The 18,665-nt window shown below is 36.7% G+C and overlaps 1 protein-coding gene across 4 annotated transcripts in view; it reads right to left on the reverse strand.

The window, feature by feature from the left end:
• Positions 1-18,665, reverse strand: part of LOC150075997 (FERM, ARHGEF and pleckstrin domain-containing protein 2-like) — a 582,027-nt gene that overhangs the window by 132,448 nt on the left and 430,914 nt on the right. For all 4 annotated transcript variants that reach the window (XM_090387911.1, XM_090387910.1, XM_090387913.1 and 1 more), the window contains one exon: positions 14,301-14,359. In XM_090387911.1, the coding sequence (XP_090244037.1) occupies positions 14,301-14,359 (59 nt within the window). The remainder of the gene's footprint in view (positions 1-14,300; positions 14,360-18,665) is intronic.

An 18,665-nucleotide genomic window follows, 5' to 3' on the forward strand; every position in this document is an offset into this window, starting at 1 on the left:
AAAAACTAATCCCACCAGTGCTATCACCAGTTTCCCTGAAGTGTTGATAAAGGAGTTTTGCCTTTTTACGAATGATGAGTGAACTTAACGGAATTTTATTTTGAGTTCGGTCTTCTATCCACAGATTTAAAGCCTTTTCCATTTTTTTCTAATTTAACAGCACGAGTTACAGAGCAAATTGTTGAAGCAATTAGTGCGTTTTCATGGACACTACGGCAGATTTTTTTCTTCCGATTTTTTGATTGATCGTACCATTGACTCATTGATTTTATAATATTTTGCCACTGAGAAGACACTTTCACCATTAGAAATTTTGTCTAATAACTCAATTTTATTCGCTAATGTCATCACCTTTCATATTTTCACATTTCTCTTGTTATTTGTAGCCATATTTTTCTACAGGTTAGAAAGAACTTGTCCAAAATAAAGTCACTTTCTTCCGTTAACACACTCGAAAAAGTCTGTTTACACTAACACACTGCAAAACGGTAGATTTATCACTTTTGTAAGCATATCAATTTATAAATTTATTCAATTTATAAGTGTATAAATTAAAAGCAAACGATGAAACCTTCCACGACAAGTGCATAACACATACCGAATAAGGATTAGCGAGAAACATCCATGCTCGCGATTTTGTCACCCTTCTCCCCACACCCACTGAGCGCTGTTTTGACAGAGAAAGATAATTTTAGCCACGCCCATGATTTTTTATGGCGGAAAATGTTCACGGCGCTTTAAAATTCACATTTTTTAAGTTTCATTTTATATTAAATCGGCGACCGCGAATACCGATACCGCGAATAGCGGGGGTTTACTGTATATGTCAGATAATGTACGTTCATTTAATTTTCTTCCTCTTCATTGCTGCTAAGTGCAATCAAATGAGAAGGTTTTCTCTATTGCAGAATATCTTCACCTTCTGAACTTTCTTCTGCAACATCTAGATTTTGCATATCTTCTACTCTCTTTAAAAATCAGTATTCTGGGTTTGTTTGCTTTTGCTTCATAGATCGCTGTATATTTTATGGTATGGAGCTAAGCATTTTTTAAGCTCCCTTTTAAACTTTGTGCTTCTTTCAGTTGAAGGATCTGCATTCAAAAAATAAGATTCTAATTGCTCGGCTAAGTTTATACCTTCCCATATGCTTTTTAGTGTAAAATTTTGAAAACCTTCAGAATTTTCACCTGCGCTATCATCCTCTGAATTGATTTGGTTTACCTCTGATACCATTTCCACCAAATCCACTTTACCAGCCTCTTTTTCTACCAATAATTCTTGAAAGCTTTCAGTAGATATGTCATCAAAACCTTCATCCTCCTACCGACTTAGCAGGTTCTACTATCAACACAGGTTCCATTTTCTACCGGATTGATTGAATGGATTGATTCTGGCCATACATTTTTCCAACATGCATTTAATTTTGGCACTTTTACTTCTTTGAGTGATACAACTACGATTCCGATACAGTCCACAATTGAAAAATGTTTCTATGCATCCATCACTCTAATAGATTCGGAATCAATTTTTTCCAAAATCCATTGTAACAATTTTTTCATGTGATGAGTTTTAAAGGTAGATATAATGGCTTGATCTAATGGCTGAATTAAAGAAGTTGTATTAACCTAATACAACTGTAGTGGTATGAACATTACTTCAATGTCCCCGAGCACTTTTTAGATGACAAATCTTTTGGATGGCCTGGTGCGATATCCAATAGTAATAAAACTTTGAAATCTAGATTTTTCTGTTTTATATAGTTTTCATGTCATCTAATGAGAAGTGGTTGTTAAATCGTTCAAACCAACCTTTACTGGCAACAGACTCCGGGTTTAACCGAAGATTCCCATTTTCTTTTAAATGATTATAAATTTTTAGTGTCTTTTGTTTAATTACATTGCCATCTAATGGGATCCATTTTTTTTACTGCTATCATCAATCCAAATAAGTGCTATATTTCATTTTCTCAATTATTGGCTCGGAGACGAGTTGTCATATTTGCGGAAATGAAAAATCCTGCAGCAACAGCAGTTCTAATTTTCTGTTCATTTTTTTTTATGGTCCAGATTGTTAAATTAAATTTTTTTGCAATGTATGATATCTTTTCCCCTTTTTAAGAAGATACAAAATTTGTATCTTTGATTCTAGAGAAACAGAATCTTTTGCAAGTAGAGATAGGGACGTGATAATCCCATTAGATAAGGCATTTGTTAGACCACACTTGGAATACTGTGTTCAAGTATGGAGACTGCACCTAAAGAAAGATATCGAGCTTCATGAAAGGGTGCAAAGACGGGTCATTCGCCTGGAGAGATCGGCAAAAGGGCGTCCTTATGAAGAAAGACTTCGAATATGTGGGTTGCAGAGTTTGGAAACTAGACACCTTAGATGAGATTTGATCGAGGTTTTTAAGGCTCTGAGAGGCATCAGTAAAATGAATGAGGATAAAATTTTCAAGATTATAAATGATGCTAGAACTAGGGGACATAAATTCAAGTTACAGGGAGAAATGTTTAGATTGGACTGCAGGAAGTTTTATTTTAGCCAACGAGTTATAAATTACTGGAATAAGTTGCCTACATGGGTGGTAGAGGTTGACAGTTTGGGGAAATTCAAAGGTCATCTGGATAGTACCTTCGGGTCAGGGAAGTGCATAGGATGATAGGTTTAATTTCCTTCTTTTTATTAATTATTATTATTTATTTATTTTATTTTTTTTATCATTGTTTTGTTCGGTTTTTTTTTTTTTTTTTGGCTGGTGCAGCATAAGCCATAGGCTTTCTTGCACCATGTGGCCATTACTAATACTAATAAAGTTTCTTTTGAGTGGTGCTTTTTTACTTTCCTTAGGCATAATTTAGGGCTGGAATTTAATGCACAACAAAGAAATTATTCCAATAAGGTTCTTAAGAACAAAGTTAGTAATACACACCCGGAAAAATTAATAAACAGTCAAATAAAAACCAAAATAACCTTATCATTTAAAACCTTAAAAGTCACGAACTGTACGCTTCGAAGTCACAATTTTTTATAGTCTTAAACAAGCACAGGTTCAATAGTACAGAACCTAACACAGAGATTTCCTAATAATTTTTTTGGCATAATGACCAATGGGTCAAGAGTGGGGATTTACAAAAAAGAATGGAAATGTTGAAAAATTACATTGAACATAATATCAGGGTTTTCCCAGCACACAAAAGCTCAAAAATACCATGTTATGCGAGGTTTGCCACAATTCTCTCGTCATCATCAAGAGGAGTCTTTCCATTTACAATGGGTTTCCTCAGCCTACAAGTTATTTCTTGTTAGGAATTTTTTCCCGCCATAAAGTGCGGTTCAAGGTGTCTTGGTCGGTTAAGCCTCGGGCTGTCATGCACTCTCATACTCCATTCATCCATGTCCTCCAAGGTATTCCTCTTCTCCTTCTTCCAGGAGGTATCCATTCCAGGATAGCCTTTGGTTATCTGTTTTCTTGCATCCGTTTTACATGTCCATACCATGTTAGACAAAGGAGGTTCGGCAGGCGAAGGCGGATTACGAGAAATCTTTGGCAAAAGATGCTAAGAAAAACAGCAAGGATTTCTTTACTTATATAAACTCTAAAAGGAAGGGGATGAATATGATTGGTCCACTTGACATCGATGGTTCGACTGTTGATGATCCTGCTCAGATAGCAAACAAACTGAATGAGTATTTTGCATCTACATTCACACGTGAGGAATTATTACAGTTTGAAAATGGAAGAAGGTTATCAAATTGTAGCAGTGTGCTTAATGATTTTGTAATAACTGAGAGCAAAGTGGAGGAGAAATTGTTGAAGTTAAACATAAGAAAGGCACCTGGGGTGGATGGGATCTATCCAGTTATTTTAAAGGAGGCGGCAAAGCAACTAAGCAAACCCTTAGCCATAATTATGAGAGCATCCTTGGACTCAGGGGAGGTTCCCACGGACTGGAGATGTGCAAATGTGTCCCCAATTCACAAAGGTGGATCGAAGGGTGACACGAGTAATTACAGACCAGTTAGTTTAACTTCTGTTCCGGGTAAAATAATGGAGTCGCTGGTTAAAGATGCATTGCAGGATCATCTAGACAAGACTGCAGCAATAATTCAAACACAGCATGGGTTTGTTAAGGGAAAGTCTTGTCTGATAAATTTGATTGGTTATTATGATGTGGTCACAAAGGAACTGGATGCAAAAAATAATTTTGATATCATATACTTGGATTTCAGGAAAGCTTTTGACACTGTTGCGCATGGAAGACTACTGTACAAATTGGAGCAGAATGGTATTAAGGGTAAGTTGCTACAATGGATAAAAGGATGGTTAAGTGCGAGAAGACAGAGGGTGGTAATCAATGGGTGCTGCTCTTCGTGGACTAATGTTATTAGTGGAGTCCCACAGGGTTCGGTGTTGGGTCCACTGTTGTTTTGTGTATTTATCAATGATATTGATGAAGGTATATCAGGCTTAATGCCGAAGTTTGCAGATGACACAAAGGTTGGCAGGGTTGTTAATGACAGTAATGGCAGTGTGCTACTGCAACAGGATCTAGATAATTTGGGCAGATGGGCTAAGAAGTGGCAACTGAAGTTCAACCTTGACAAATGCAAAGTACTGCATATGGGTAGAAGTAACCCCAGAGAAATGTACCAACTGTGTGGTACTACACTTAAGGTGGTAGAAAATGAAAAAGACCTGGGAGTAATTGTGCAGTCAGATATGAAGTTTTCTGAGCAGTGCAGACAGGCTGCTAGGGCGGGTCACGGGGTTTTGTCAATGATATATAGGAATTTTGCTAGCAGGGAAAAGGAGGTGATTGTCCCTCTGTATAAGGCAATGGTCAGGCCACGCCTTGAGTACTGCGTACAGGTCTGGAGGCCTCATTTTAGGAAGGATGTAGATTTGCTTGAGCGTGTACAGAGAAGAGCAACACGATTGGTGAGGGGAATGAAGGGATTCTCTTACCAAGAGAGGCTTAAGTTCTGCAAATTGCAGTGGCTGGAGACTAGGCACCTGCGCGGTGATCTGATTGAGGTCTATAAGGCCTTGTATGGGTTGAGCACGCTGAATTCTGATGGGATCCTTCCACTTGTTCAGATTACCAACCTACGGGGACATAAGTTCAAATTAAGAAAGGACAGATGTAGAATAGATGTGCGGAAATTTGCCTTTAGCCAGCGGGTGGTTAATTGCTGGAACAAACTTCCATCTGTCGCTGTAGAAGTTGATAGGTTAAATAAATTTAAGGAGGAACTGGACAGGCATTTGGAGGGAATGGTGTGATTTTTTTTTTTTTTTTTTGGCTGATGCTGCATAAGCTCCTACACTTGCTTTCTTGCATCATGTGCCACTACTACTACTACTACTACTAGACGCTTTTCTTTGATGGTGTCAATAATAGTCTTTTTCGCTTCCATTTTTTCCCTTATGTCTTCATTCCATTTTCTGTCTCTTCTAGAAGTTCCTGCTGAGCATCTCCAAAAATCCATTTCTGTGGAGAGCAATTTGTTTTCTGCTCGCCTATTCAGTGTCCAGGTTTCTGCTCCATACAATAGAAGACTTTGTACAATCGTTTGAAATATAAGTTTCTTTGTTTTATTTAGGATATTTTTGCTCCACAGAACAGAGTTTAACATGCCGATAGCCTTTCTGCTGTCTGTAATTCTCTTATTGATCTCTGCTTGGGGTGATCCATCACTTGTAAGATTGATCCCAAATATTTGAATTTATCGACTTGTTTGATTTTAAAACCTGCAATATTTAGAACATGTCCTGGCCCTGAAGACAACATTTCAGTCTTGCTGAAATTGATTTTTAGACCCCATTGTTTATATTCCTCAAACAATTGACAACATGCATACTTTGCATCTTCTGTCTTGTGCTATCACCACCTGATCATCTGCAAAAAGTAAATTGTGAATATAGGTGTTCTTATTAATCGGCAATCCCATTTTATTACATTTTTTTGACCAGGATCTTAGGCAGATGTCAATATAAATTTTGAAAAGTGTTGGTGACATGCAACAACCTTGTAATAAGCTTTTTGAAGTGTGGAATTCAGGTGACAAAGCTGATTCCACTTTAATTCTGCATCTATTATTCCTGTAAATTGCCTTAATAATGTTAATCAGTTGTCCATCAATATTTGCTTCTTTCAGTGCTTCCCATAAGAGTTTTCTTGGAACACTGTCATATGCCTTTTCAAGGTCAATGAAAATCATAAAGATTTTTTTCCCTTTTGATTGGCATTTTTCAAGGATCTGTCGTACTGTTGAGATATGATCTATACATGACCTTCCAGCTGAAAAACCACTTTGTTCTTCTGATACCTCGATTCGGGCTTCTAAATGGTTCCTGATCCATTTTCCAAGGATCTTTAACAGCAGGTTCAGGACGCATATTCCTCTGTAATTTGAACAGCTTTTCCGATCGCCCTTCTTATAAATTGATGTAATATATCCTGTTATCATTTCTTTTGGTATTTCTTCTCCTCTCAGTATACTATTTAACAGTTTTTGTATCAAAACAGCCACTCCTCTTCCTCCATATTTCAGAAGTTCCACGTAAACTCCTCCAGGTCCAGGTGATTTGCCATTCCCTCCTTCCTTTAGCAGGAGTTCCACTTCCCTAACAGAAACTTTTAAGCCCGAGTCTTCTACACCAAAATCCTCCATCATCTTGAACTCTTCCCGGTCTTCTTTTAAAAGTCCTTCATAGTACTCTGTCCAGTCTTTCAAAGATATTAATTGCAACACAATTCTCTAACTGTGTTATATAAGTACTGTGTTGTGTGAGGATTGCCACCATTTATCAATCATGTTAAAGCAAAACCGTGTTGTAGAAGTACCATGTTATATGGGGGTTGCCTGCACCTATGTGATACCCTCCTCACACATGTATCTATCTACCCAGCTGACATTTGAATTTCCTGAAGCTGTTAGCATTATTCACCCATTGAGGCACTTATTCCAGGAATTAACAACTGATTGGCTAAAAGAAAACTTTCTACAATCCAGTCTAAACCTCTTTTTTATCCTGTCCTATCTATATTCCTCCCACTCTATCTTTACAAGAAAATGTTTAATAAATCATCAATGATTAACCACTAGCCCCACCCTGTAACCTATCTACACTATAGAACTTCATGTCCACACTACTGTAATCCATAAATCCCTTTTTCACCTACTGTTTCTATTTTTTTTTTTTATGAGAACCCCAAACACGAGAGGTATTAGAACCTATAGTACTTAGTACCGTGCTTGGGTTGGAGGTTGAGAAGACGAAAGAAGATATTTGTTGATATTGGACTTTAACTTCTGTAGATTGTAATTTTCAGGAAATACGTATAAAGGAAGGTTGTTCCAGAAAACGGCAGTTGAATGAATAAATGAGGAAGATGAAAAGTTGGTTCTGTGGGTTTGTAGTTGGACAGTAAATGGATGTTGGCTGGCGGCGGCACGTGTTCGGACTGTTTCTAATTCTGCCCCACCAAGTGTATAAGTTATTCTGGGGTTGCTATTCTCCAAATACCTTGCTGCATTAAAATTTATTTTTTACAAATTTTAGAAAATTTCAAATCTTTGAAAAATATGGCATTAAGGATATGTTAAGAGGATTAAAAAGTCTGCATAAAAATGGAAAATCTGCTGTGAGAATTGAAGGAAATATTGTAAAACAGTTTAATGTTAAATTTGGAATAAGGCAAGGATACATCTCATCATCACTTTCTAATTTTCATGGATCATTTAATAAAAGAATGTGACTTACTGGTTTCAAACATGTAACTTAAGTTAAGAGGTAAAAAATGGACTATTATTATATGAAAATGATATCTGTGCTATTAAATAGTAGCTTGGCAAGATATTCAAGAATCTCTGAATAAATCAGATATTGGTTGTAAGGAATTTGGAATGGAAATTAGTTACACAAAAAGTTGGGACAAACAACATAAATTTAGCTTGCAGACAAAATAGCTAAAATGGGAACAAATTAGGAATTTTGTATATCTAGCAACTGTATTTAATGAAGATGGATGGTTATACAGTCGATTGCGGTTATTTGGGACACATCAGGACTAGTGCATTTTGGCCCGATTAAGCAGCTGCCCCAATTATCTGAAGTTTCACGTAAATAGTTAAAAATGCAATTTACCCCCCCCCCACTTTACAATTAGTTCACTGTACAATCAAATCACGTTACGACGAACTCACCACAGTAAAGTACCATTCACTATACGATGTGTAGTAAGCGCCGGTCATTGTGATCACGTTTGTGAATTGAATTTTAATTCTATTAAACAGTGATTCTAATTAGCAAAAATAGGAGGAATATTATCCACAGGCTATAAAAGTAAAGATTTATTAAGCACAAATTTACTCTTTATTATCTTACCAATTAAAAAATTAAATGATACGTGAAAATCGAAAGAATATACGTGATAATCGGAATAATTAATACGTACTGTAATATGTACATACTAACTAGTTGACATTTCTGTTCAGACATTTATGGGTGGGGGTTAAAATTTAAAACAGTAAAAAGATAAGCAATCAATAACAAAGAACACGGCACACACAAATTGCAAGTAACACAACACGCGCAAGTGAGAACGGAGTAACAAATTACGAAGCTTTAAAAATAGGAATGAAGAGAAGATTCTGAAAATTATTTTTTTATATGATTGAAGATTCCATGGAAGTGTAAACACATTTTACCATAATAACTCACAGAATTCCAGCTGTTGTCAGTATTACCGCAAATTCAATAAGATCGAGTTTACTGTCCATTTATGATAGATTGCACTAACAGAAAAGCCCAACAAACAGGTGACTGCTAATTGTTTTTATTGTTTTATGGTTGTGACCTCCAGAAATCCGACCGAACTACGTGGTACAGTCGGAGACATTCGTAGGGTAATCTCCAGTGCTGAGGTCTCCTGCCCCGATTAAACGGCATTTTGTCCCAATTAAGCGAAGTAAACCCTGGCTATTTTCTCGAATGGTTTTTGTTTTTTAAGATTTGCCCAAATAAACGGCTGCCCCGATTAATAATCCGGTGGCCCAAATAACCGGAATCCACTGCACATGGAAAATAACAACAGAATAAGTAGAGCAGGGTGTAAAACAGTTAAACAAATTTATTTAAGGCAAAAGTGATATTATCCCAAAAATATACAGTGGACTCCCCACTTTATGATTGGTTCACTGTATGATCAAATCACTCTATGAAGGACTCTCCATAATAAAATACTGTTCACTACACGATATGTAGTAATTGCTGGTCATTGTGATCATATTCATGAATCGAATTTTAATTCTATTAAACAGCGATTCTGATAAGTGAAAATAGGAGGAATATTATCCAGAGGCTATAAAAGTAAAGGTATAAAGCACAATTTTACGCTTTATTACCTTACCAATTAACAAAATTAAATGATATGTGAAAATCGGAAGAATATTTTCCACTTGTTAGCAAAATAAAAATCAATTTAAGCTTACATACATAGCTTAATTAATACTGTAATATGCACATACTAATTAATTGATATTTCAGTCACTGACATTTTTTTTTTGGTTGTAAAATTTAAAACAGAAGATAAGCAATCAATAAGAAAGAACACGGCAAGCACAACTGCAATTAACACGATATGTGCGAGTGAGATATAAAGTAACAAATTTACGAAGCTTAAAAATAGGAATGAAGAGAAGATTCTATATGATGGAAAAGTTCATGGAATTCTAGCTATTACAAATGCAATAAGATATAGTTTACTACACGTTTATAATAGATTAAACTAACAGAAAAGTCCAATAAAGCGGAAAGAGCAAATTGTTTTCATTGTTTTATGGTCATGACCTCCAGAAATGTGCCTTAAAAAAATATCACAAAGGCGTTCAACAATGATTTTTATAACCGAACATATGATAACGATGAATATTTAGTGAATTTTAATGATTTGAATAGGTTTTTTGAAATTTGATTCTATAAATGCAGCCTTTCATCTACATTATTCTACTAACCAGTTATCATGTTAACCGATGCCTACTTATTTCACTTTAAAATGGGCTTATGATTGTCCCCGACCGAACCACATGGTCCTTCCTCTCAGCTTTTCTAAACGTGTTGGTCGCGTTTTGCTTTTGCATCTTTTAGTTAAAGACACTGACATCGTATAAAAAACATTATGGTAATCTTACTGTCTCAAAACTTGATACTATGACATACTGGACAGAAAACTTGTGTAACTGAGACCCACTAACCTTTATTTGTAAGTTTGTGACATGTTTTAGTATTGATTTGGTGGCATTTTTTGTTAATGATTTAAGAAGTTTATGTGTTGTTTTCTTCATTTTCTATTATGAGTTGCAGCCCTTCATCTACGTTATTCAACTCATGAAAGATTATATTTATGGTATCTGGTTTGCCTATAATAACATCTACATACCTTCCATAAAATTTAAGGGATGGGGAAGAGTACTTGGAAATGATATGATTCTCTATTTCCAGAAAGTAAAATTCAGAGGGAGAGAGAGAGAGATGTCTACTTATGGAACTGCACATTGGTACCACAAATACTTGTTGGTAAAAAACTCCTTCATGGGTGAAATAATTGACAGATAACAGTATGTAATAGTAATCGTGGCATGTGATGCAAGAAGGCAAGCGTATCAGCTTATGTAGCATCAGCCAAAAAAAAAAAAAAAAAAATTCACACAACCATTCCCTCTAAATGTTTGTCCATTTGCTCCTTAAATTTATTTAACCTATCAACTTCCACAATGACAGATGGCAGTTTGTTCCAGCAATTAACCACCTGCTGGTTAAAGGCAAATTTCCGCACATCTATTCTACAGCTGTCTTTTCTCAATTTGAATTTATGCCTCCTTAGGTTCATAATTTGAACAAGTGGAAGAATCCCATCAGAATTCAGCATGCTCAACCCATTCAAGGCCTTATACACCTCAATCAGATCATCTCTCAGGTGCCTAGTCTCCAGCTGCTGCAATTTGCAGAACTTAAGCCTCTCTTGGTAATAGGATCCCTTCATTCCCCTCACCAATCCTGTTGTCCTTCTCTGTACATGCTCAAGCAAATCTACATCCTTCCTAAAATGAGGCCTCCAGACCTGTATACAGTACTCAAGGCATGGCCTGACCATTGCCTTATACAGAGGGACAATCACCTCCTTTTCCCTGCTAGCAAAATTCCTATATATCATTGACAAAACCCCGTGACCCGCCCTAGCAGCCTGTCTGCACTGCTCAGAAAACTTCATATCTGACTGCACAATTACTCCCAGATCTTTTTCCTTTTCTACCACCCTAAGTGTAGTACCACACAGTTGGTACATTTCTCTGGGGTTACTTCTACCCATATGCAGTACTTTGCATTTGTCAATGTTAAACTTCAGTTGCCACTTCTCAGCCCATCTTCCCGAATTATCTAGATCCTGTTGCAGTAGCACACTGCCATTACTGTCATTAACAACCCTTCCAACCTTTGTATCATCTGCAAACTTTGACACTAAGCCTGATATACCTTCATCAATATCAATGATAAATATACAAAACAACAGTGGACCCAACACTAAACCTTGTGGGACTCCACTAATAACATTAGTCCACGAAGAGCAGCGTCCATTGATTAGCACCCTCTGTCTCTGCCCACTCAACCATCCTTTTATCCATTGTAGCAACTTACCCTTAATAAGTTTAGTAAGCATTAGCATTAGTAGAGGCATTTGATGCAAGAAAGCAAGCTTATGCAGCATCAGCCAAAAAAAAAAAAAAAAAAACCATTTCCACTTCACCCCTCTGTTCGTTCAAAATACCTGTCCAGCTGAGCCTTAAACTTATTTAAGCTATCAACTTCCATGACAAGGGATGGAAGTCTGTTCCACCAACCAACCACCTGCTGGCTAAAGGCAAATTTCTGCACGTCTATCCTACATCTGTCTTTCCTCAATTTGAATTTATGCCCTATCAGGTGATTATTCTGAGCGAGAGGAAAAATCCCATCAGCATTGAGCATGCTCAAACCATTCAAGGCTTTATACACCTCTATCAGATCACCTCGCTGGTGCCTAGTCTCCAGACACTGTAATTTGCAAAACTTAAGCCTTTCTTCGTAAGAGCACCCCTTTGTTCCATTCACTAATCTTGTTGCCTTCTCTGTACTCGTTCCAGCAGCTCTACATCCTTCTTGAAATGAGGCCTCCAGACCTGTATACAGTACTCTAGGTGTGGCCTTACCATTGCCTTATACAAGGGAATAATCACCTCCTTATCTCTGCTAGAAAAATTCCTATATATCATTGACAATACACCATGAGCTACTCTTGCAGCCCATCTGCACTGCTCAGAGAACTTCACATCTGCCTGCACAATCACCCCCAGTTCCCTTTCATTCTCTACGACTGTCAGTGTAGTACCACAGAGTTGATACGTTGCTCTGGGGTTGCTGTTTCCCATGTGTAGTACTTTACATTTGTCAATGTTAAACTTCATTTGCCACCTCTCAGCCCATCTGCTCAACCTTTCCAGATCCTGTTGCAGCAGCATAGTGTCAGTAGTGTCCTTGACAACCCTGGCTACCTTTGTATCGTCTGCAAACTTCGACATTAAGCTTGATATACCATCATCAATATCATTTATAAATACAGAAAACAATAATGGACCCAACACTGAGCCCTGAGGTTGTTATGTCAGTGATTTCTAATTTTGTTCTGTTTTTTTTAAATGTGGAATCATTGCATAATAAATCCTGAGTAGCCTTCACTGCCTTTTGAGGATGTACACTTGTATAGAGTGATTTTGTATCAAAGGAATATAATTTGCCATTGGGCTCTAATTTTATATTGTTGACTGACAAAAATAGGTGTTCCGTATTCTTTGTGATACTTGGAGTAATTCATTAAAGGTTTAAAGTAAGTCAACTACAAATTTTGCCAAGCTTGCTGTTGAAGTATTTTTGAAACTAACTGGGCCTTAATGGTTTGTTGGTTTATGTAACTTTATTACACCAAAAATGTAGGGCAAACTGGTTGTATGGTATAAGGGTCTGTGTGTAAATTGCTTGTAATGTTTCCTTTGGAGCGTAATCTTTTTAATTCTTTTTCGATCTTTGATCTGATTGTGGGAACAGGATTTTTTTCTAGTTACTGGTATGTCTTTAGCAGGTCTCAATTACACAAGTTGTCTGTCCAACATATCTTTAGTTAAAGTGATTTTTTGTGTTGTGCTCATTTGACATAAATTTACTGTATTGAATTCGTGTATGCACAACTGTAAACTGATAAATCACCTTTTTTAGAGAGAAAAATAGCTTAGTTATATAGTGAAATTTTCAACTTCCGAGGTCTTAGAACGAATTACCAAAAAAGTGTTATTGGGTTCACATTATGATATTTTCATGATATAATGGTGTCTCTGGAATAGATTAATATCGTAAAGCAGAGGTACACTGTAATTATAACCCAGTTTCTAAGCCTAGCAAACTTAAGGTGGTATGGGCATGTAGAAAGGAAGGTTAGCTAAACATGTAATTGAAACAAAAATGAATTATAAGAATAGAGAGAGAGAGAGAGACCAAGAGCAGGGTAGATCAGTGATGTCAAGTGAGCATTAAAAGAAAGAGGACTTACTCTTTCTTTTAATGCAAAAAGCTAACAGTAAGAAAGAATGGAAGGTTGATAGTCTAGAAGGACCAATTGTACTACTAAACTGACCTATATATATGCACTGGGTATAACAGATTTGGATAATGATGATGAAATATACCAGCACTTTTTAAATTTATAAAAGAAATCACATGATAAAGCTTCATCATTATCCAATATCTTCTCAGAACTATTCAGGCACCTCCAAAGGTAGTGAATGATGTGAGCTCAACATATACAAATAAATAACAGGTACTAAAGAATGCTGGAAACAGAGATATGAAGTAGCAAAGCAGTAAGAGTCATGAAAAAATGGGCTTATCAAGTTTCATAACTGATGTAGCTGCCAGCTGTCATGTCAGTAATATTTGTAAATGGATGCTCCTCTACAACAGACTGAGCTTCCAAATTGTACACTGATTGAACTGAAATAACAACTGAATTCAAGCTAGCTACTATCACAAACTAGTCACGGGTATTTCTCAAAGGATCAATGCAGTCATTAAGGGTTATTAAAAGGTAGGCCCATGCATTACTCAAAGGTATTTGGGCACCAGCAATATGTCCAAATATGTTTGAGAGAGTAGTATGTAGATAAATAAATTTTATAAAACAAACAATTTTAAATTATCACTCACCAGAGATGAAACAGTCGATATATTATCATTTGTGACTTGTTTAAAATTCATAAGGACAGCTAAAAATAACAAACTGAAATGTTAATTATATCCAATGTTAAAAATTATAACATGGAAAAAAAAAAAAAAACACACCAAAAATAAATTAAGTTACATTTAACTTTAACAAAAACATTATTAACAAAAACACCAGTTACAGCAGCTTTTTTTTAGGTTAATACTATAATCTCATCAAAATTATACTGTGCTCATAGCACAGAAAATGACACTGAATGGTTATCTAGTGTGCAACCAGACCCTCAGATTCTTTTATGAAGATTCGGATTCTCCTGTGGTATGCACAAAAGAATCTGAACACCCTTAACAAGAATAATCATTCCATATTTCCCCATGTTCTGATCATAATTTTGCCTATACTTTGTGTATGTACAATTTCTATTACATACAACTTCCAGGTAGGTACATCTGATATATCCTAGAGTGAAGGCTGTCATATATTCAATTCATATATCCAATATATTCAATTCTGACATAAAGGGTGTCATTGTAGCTAAAACCAAGATTCATCTGTTTGATGTTTATAAACAGACTTGTTTATATACTCAAGGAATAATCAGTCCACTGCAGATCTGACAAAAACCCATGCAAACAAATCATACCATTAAACTTGTACATTTGCTTTACATTTGTAGCATTTACCAATGCAACAAGTGAAAAATTACTGTACCATATAATTATAATTGTATGGTATAGTAATTACCACAACATACAATTGTCATAACCCACAAATATCATTATATTCACCGTTAGATTTTTTTTTGATTTGGTAGTTGTTGGCGCATCGGCTTCTGTGGCCATATTGCACCTCCCAAGGTTTTTGCAGTACTTTGATCCAAGCCCGAGGCGGGAATCGAACCCGTGACCTTTGGGTTGCCGGGCAGGTACTTTACCCACTCGGCTAGCCCGGTCAGCTATATTCACCGTAACTTATGACTACATGCATTATAAGAAAGTGTGTACAACATGAGCATCCAATTGTCTGAAAGAAATCGCAAGAAAAAATTTGAAACAGTAATGCATTATAAACAAGTAGTTTGTTCCAACAATTAATTATTCTCTGGCTAAATGTAAATTTTTGCACATCGTCTTGCAATCATCTTTTTCCAACTTAAATTTATGTTCTGATGTATGTGTGTATAATTATCACCTGAAAAAGAGTAAGGATGCCATCAGCTTTCAGTTCACTCAATCCATTTAAAGCTTTAAACACTTCAAATGAGGTCCCCTCACAGGTGCTTAGTTTTCAAGTTCACAATTTGCAGAACTGAAGTCATTCTTGGTGATGTTGTTATGTTGTTATTTTGGTTTTTAGGAGCATTAGCAACTAAGGCCATATTGCTCCGGGGATATGTGGTGTGGCCATTCCCTGACCTTTCCACATTCTCCGTATTTGGTGGTTACGGGTTCGAACCCCGGTCTAATCAAGAAGTGAGTGCTACGCATTGCTGCTCCTGCCCATGGAGACACCCATTCTTGGTGAGAGAGAGAGAGCACTCTTTTGTGTTCCTGACTAATCTGGTTGTATAACCATTGCCTTAAACAATAGGATAATCACCTCTCTCTTTCTGTCCCTGCTGGCAAAAATTCCTCAATATCACTGGTAGACCCCTCACAAACTACCTTAGCAGTGCATTCGAAAAGGCACATGATGCAAGAAAGCAAGCTTATTTAGCACCAGCCAAAAAAAAAAAAAAAAATCTAATTTCATCCATTCACTTGCTCCAAATTTTTGTCTAGTTCCCTTGAGTCTATTTAAGATATCAACTTCTACAACGACAGATGGAAGTTTGTTCCAGCAATCAACCACCCACTGGATAAAGACAAACTTCTGTACATCTATTTTACAACTGCCTTTCCTCAATTTGAATTTATGCCCTCTCAGGCTATTATTCTGAGCAGGAGGAAGAATACTGTCAGCATTGAGCATGCTCAAACCATTCATGGCTTTATACATCTCAATCAGATTACCTCGCAGGTGGGCAGGAGCAGCAGTGCATAGCACACGCTTCTTGATTAGACTGAGGTTCGAGCCTGTGACCACCAAATACGGAGGATGTGGAAAGGTCAGAAAATGGCCACCGCATATCCCCAGAGCAATATGGCCTTAGTTGCTAATCCTCCTAAAAACCAAATAAATAACCTTGCAGGTGCCTAGTCTCTAGACACTAATTTGCAAAACTTAAGCCTTTCTTTGAAAGAGCAACCCTTTGTTCCATTGCAACTAATCTTGTTGCCCTTCTCTGTACTCGTTCCAAAAGCTCTATATCCACCTTAAAATGAGGCCTCCAGACCTGTATACAGTACTCAAGGTGATTATCCCCTTGTATAAGGCAATGGCCTGACCGTTGCCTTATACAAGGGGATAATCACCTCTTTATCCTTGCTAGAAAAATTCCTGTATATCATTGACAAGACACCATGAGCTACTCTTTCAGACGGTCTGCACTGCTCAGAAAACTTCATATCTGCCTGCACAATTACCCCCAGGTTCTTTTCAATCCCTACTGCTGTCAGTGTTGATATGTTACTCTAGGGTTACTGCTTTCCATATGCAGTACTTTACATTTAATAATGTTAAACTTCAGTTGCCACCTCTCAGCCCATTTGCTCAACTTTTCCAGATCATATTGAAGCAGCGTACTGTCATTAGTGTCATTAACAACCCTACTGACCTTCGTATCATCTGAAAACTTGGACTCCTAAGGAGACGTGTAGTGGAATATGTTTAGTAGGGAATCTTGAGTTTACAAGAATGGCCACACCTCCACACAATATTATTGTTATTTTTATTATATTGATATACAGTATAGTTTTTGATTTTTGAATTTACTTGTGGAGGTGGATTAGTTTCTTGTAAACATATGCTTACCAGACTATACTGCTTGATTAAGGTCATCAATATTGCTACATAGGTCTCTACAACTGCACAGTATGATATGATCTATTATCTGTTTTTTTTTTAGGTACAGTCTGTTTTTCTCTTCAATTTTATTCTTTCTTTTTTCAGGAAGATGACCTATGTCCATGTCACTTCCATGTACAGATCTAAAATTGGCTCCTCTGGGTTGGTGTTGTTATCTGTATCCAAATTCATTAAATTTAGCTGAATCTTCTGCATTGGGATTGCTGTTTTAGTTTTTTTTTTTTTTTCTCATGAAGATTGGGATACAGTTGACAATACTGTAATTTGTGCATTGTTGGCACAATCTATCATGTGCTGTTCCTTAGGAGATTGACCCACAATTTGGGTACATTGAATTCTCTCAACAGTTGGTTTGAGAATGCCCAAATATTTGACACTTATAACATCTGATGGGGGTTAGGAATGTAGGTTATGCAGCGATTGAGATAGTTGGCTTTAACTATCTCAATCGCTGTTGCATGTGGGGTAACTTGCAAAGGCATACCACCAAAAGTTGAGAGTTTCAGCAGAGTATGTGATTGCATACAACTCACACTTTCGCTTAGTAAATCTTCAGATCTAAGTTGTTTTTCCTTTCGAGCTTTCCAAGCATTTCTGTGTGAGAAATAGGGAAAGCGCACTCGTGCATGTGTTTGACAAGGAGTGGAAGATAGGGAAAGATGGGCATTTCTGTTGCTCTGTGTAAGTACACAGTCTTTTCAACTGTGATGTGTCATGGTCAGTGTCATTCAATTTAGACATGATGAGCGTCAAGGCTCAATTGGAGGGTGATTATCAAATTTCATGTTTGCTCCTTTTAGCCCTAGAGGAAAGTAGCTTTTTCCACCCAGGTTTCCAATCCAACCACATGGAGGCAGGAGTGGTGCCAACCAGTGACCATGCGATCAGAGCAGCATGTTGCTAGTGAGGATAGCAGTGATGTTGCAAGCCATCAGCAGTAATGTTATGAAAAAGAGGAGGGTTTATGAAAATAATCTAGTAAGGAAAAACCTAGATAATTGCTTGGTAACTATTGCTTGAAACTCCAGGCCCATTGTCCATAACTAAAAAGGCCGGATATCACTGTCACTAAAGCAATTATGAAAGAAACATTAAGGATGACATAGCGTTTTTATTAAATATATGGGAATATAAAATGTTCAGGGTGTCCACAAATCTTTACAAAACTAAAACATTATTGCGTAAATAGGGTACACGATACAAATCTGAACCATATGCAGATTTTTTAATTGAAGATACCCTCTATCCAAGTGACAGGTATCTTCAAGTTTTTAGTATTAGTTTATACACAGCATCAGCCAAAAAAAAAAAAACATTTCTCCTATCCATCCCCTCCAATAGTTTGTCTACTTCTTCCTTGAATTTATACAAACTAACCACTG

The sequence above is a fragment of the Mastigoproctus giganteus genome, chromosome 13 (genome assembly GCF_048544385.1).
Source record: "Mastigoproctus giganteus isolate SK-2022 chromosome 13, ASM4854438v1, whole genome shotgun sequence".
NCBI lineage: Eukaryota > Metazoa > Arthropoda > Arachnida > Uropygi > Thelyphonidae > Mastigoproctus > Mastigoproctus giganteus.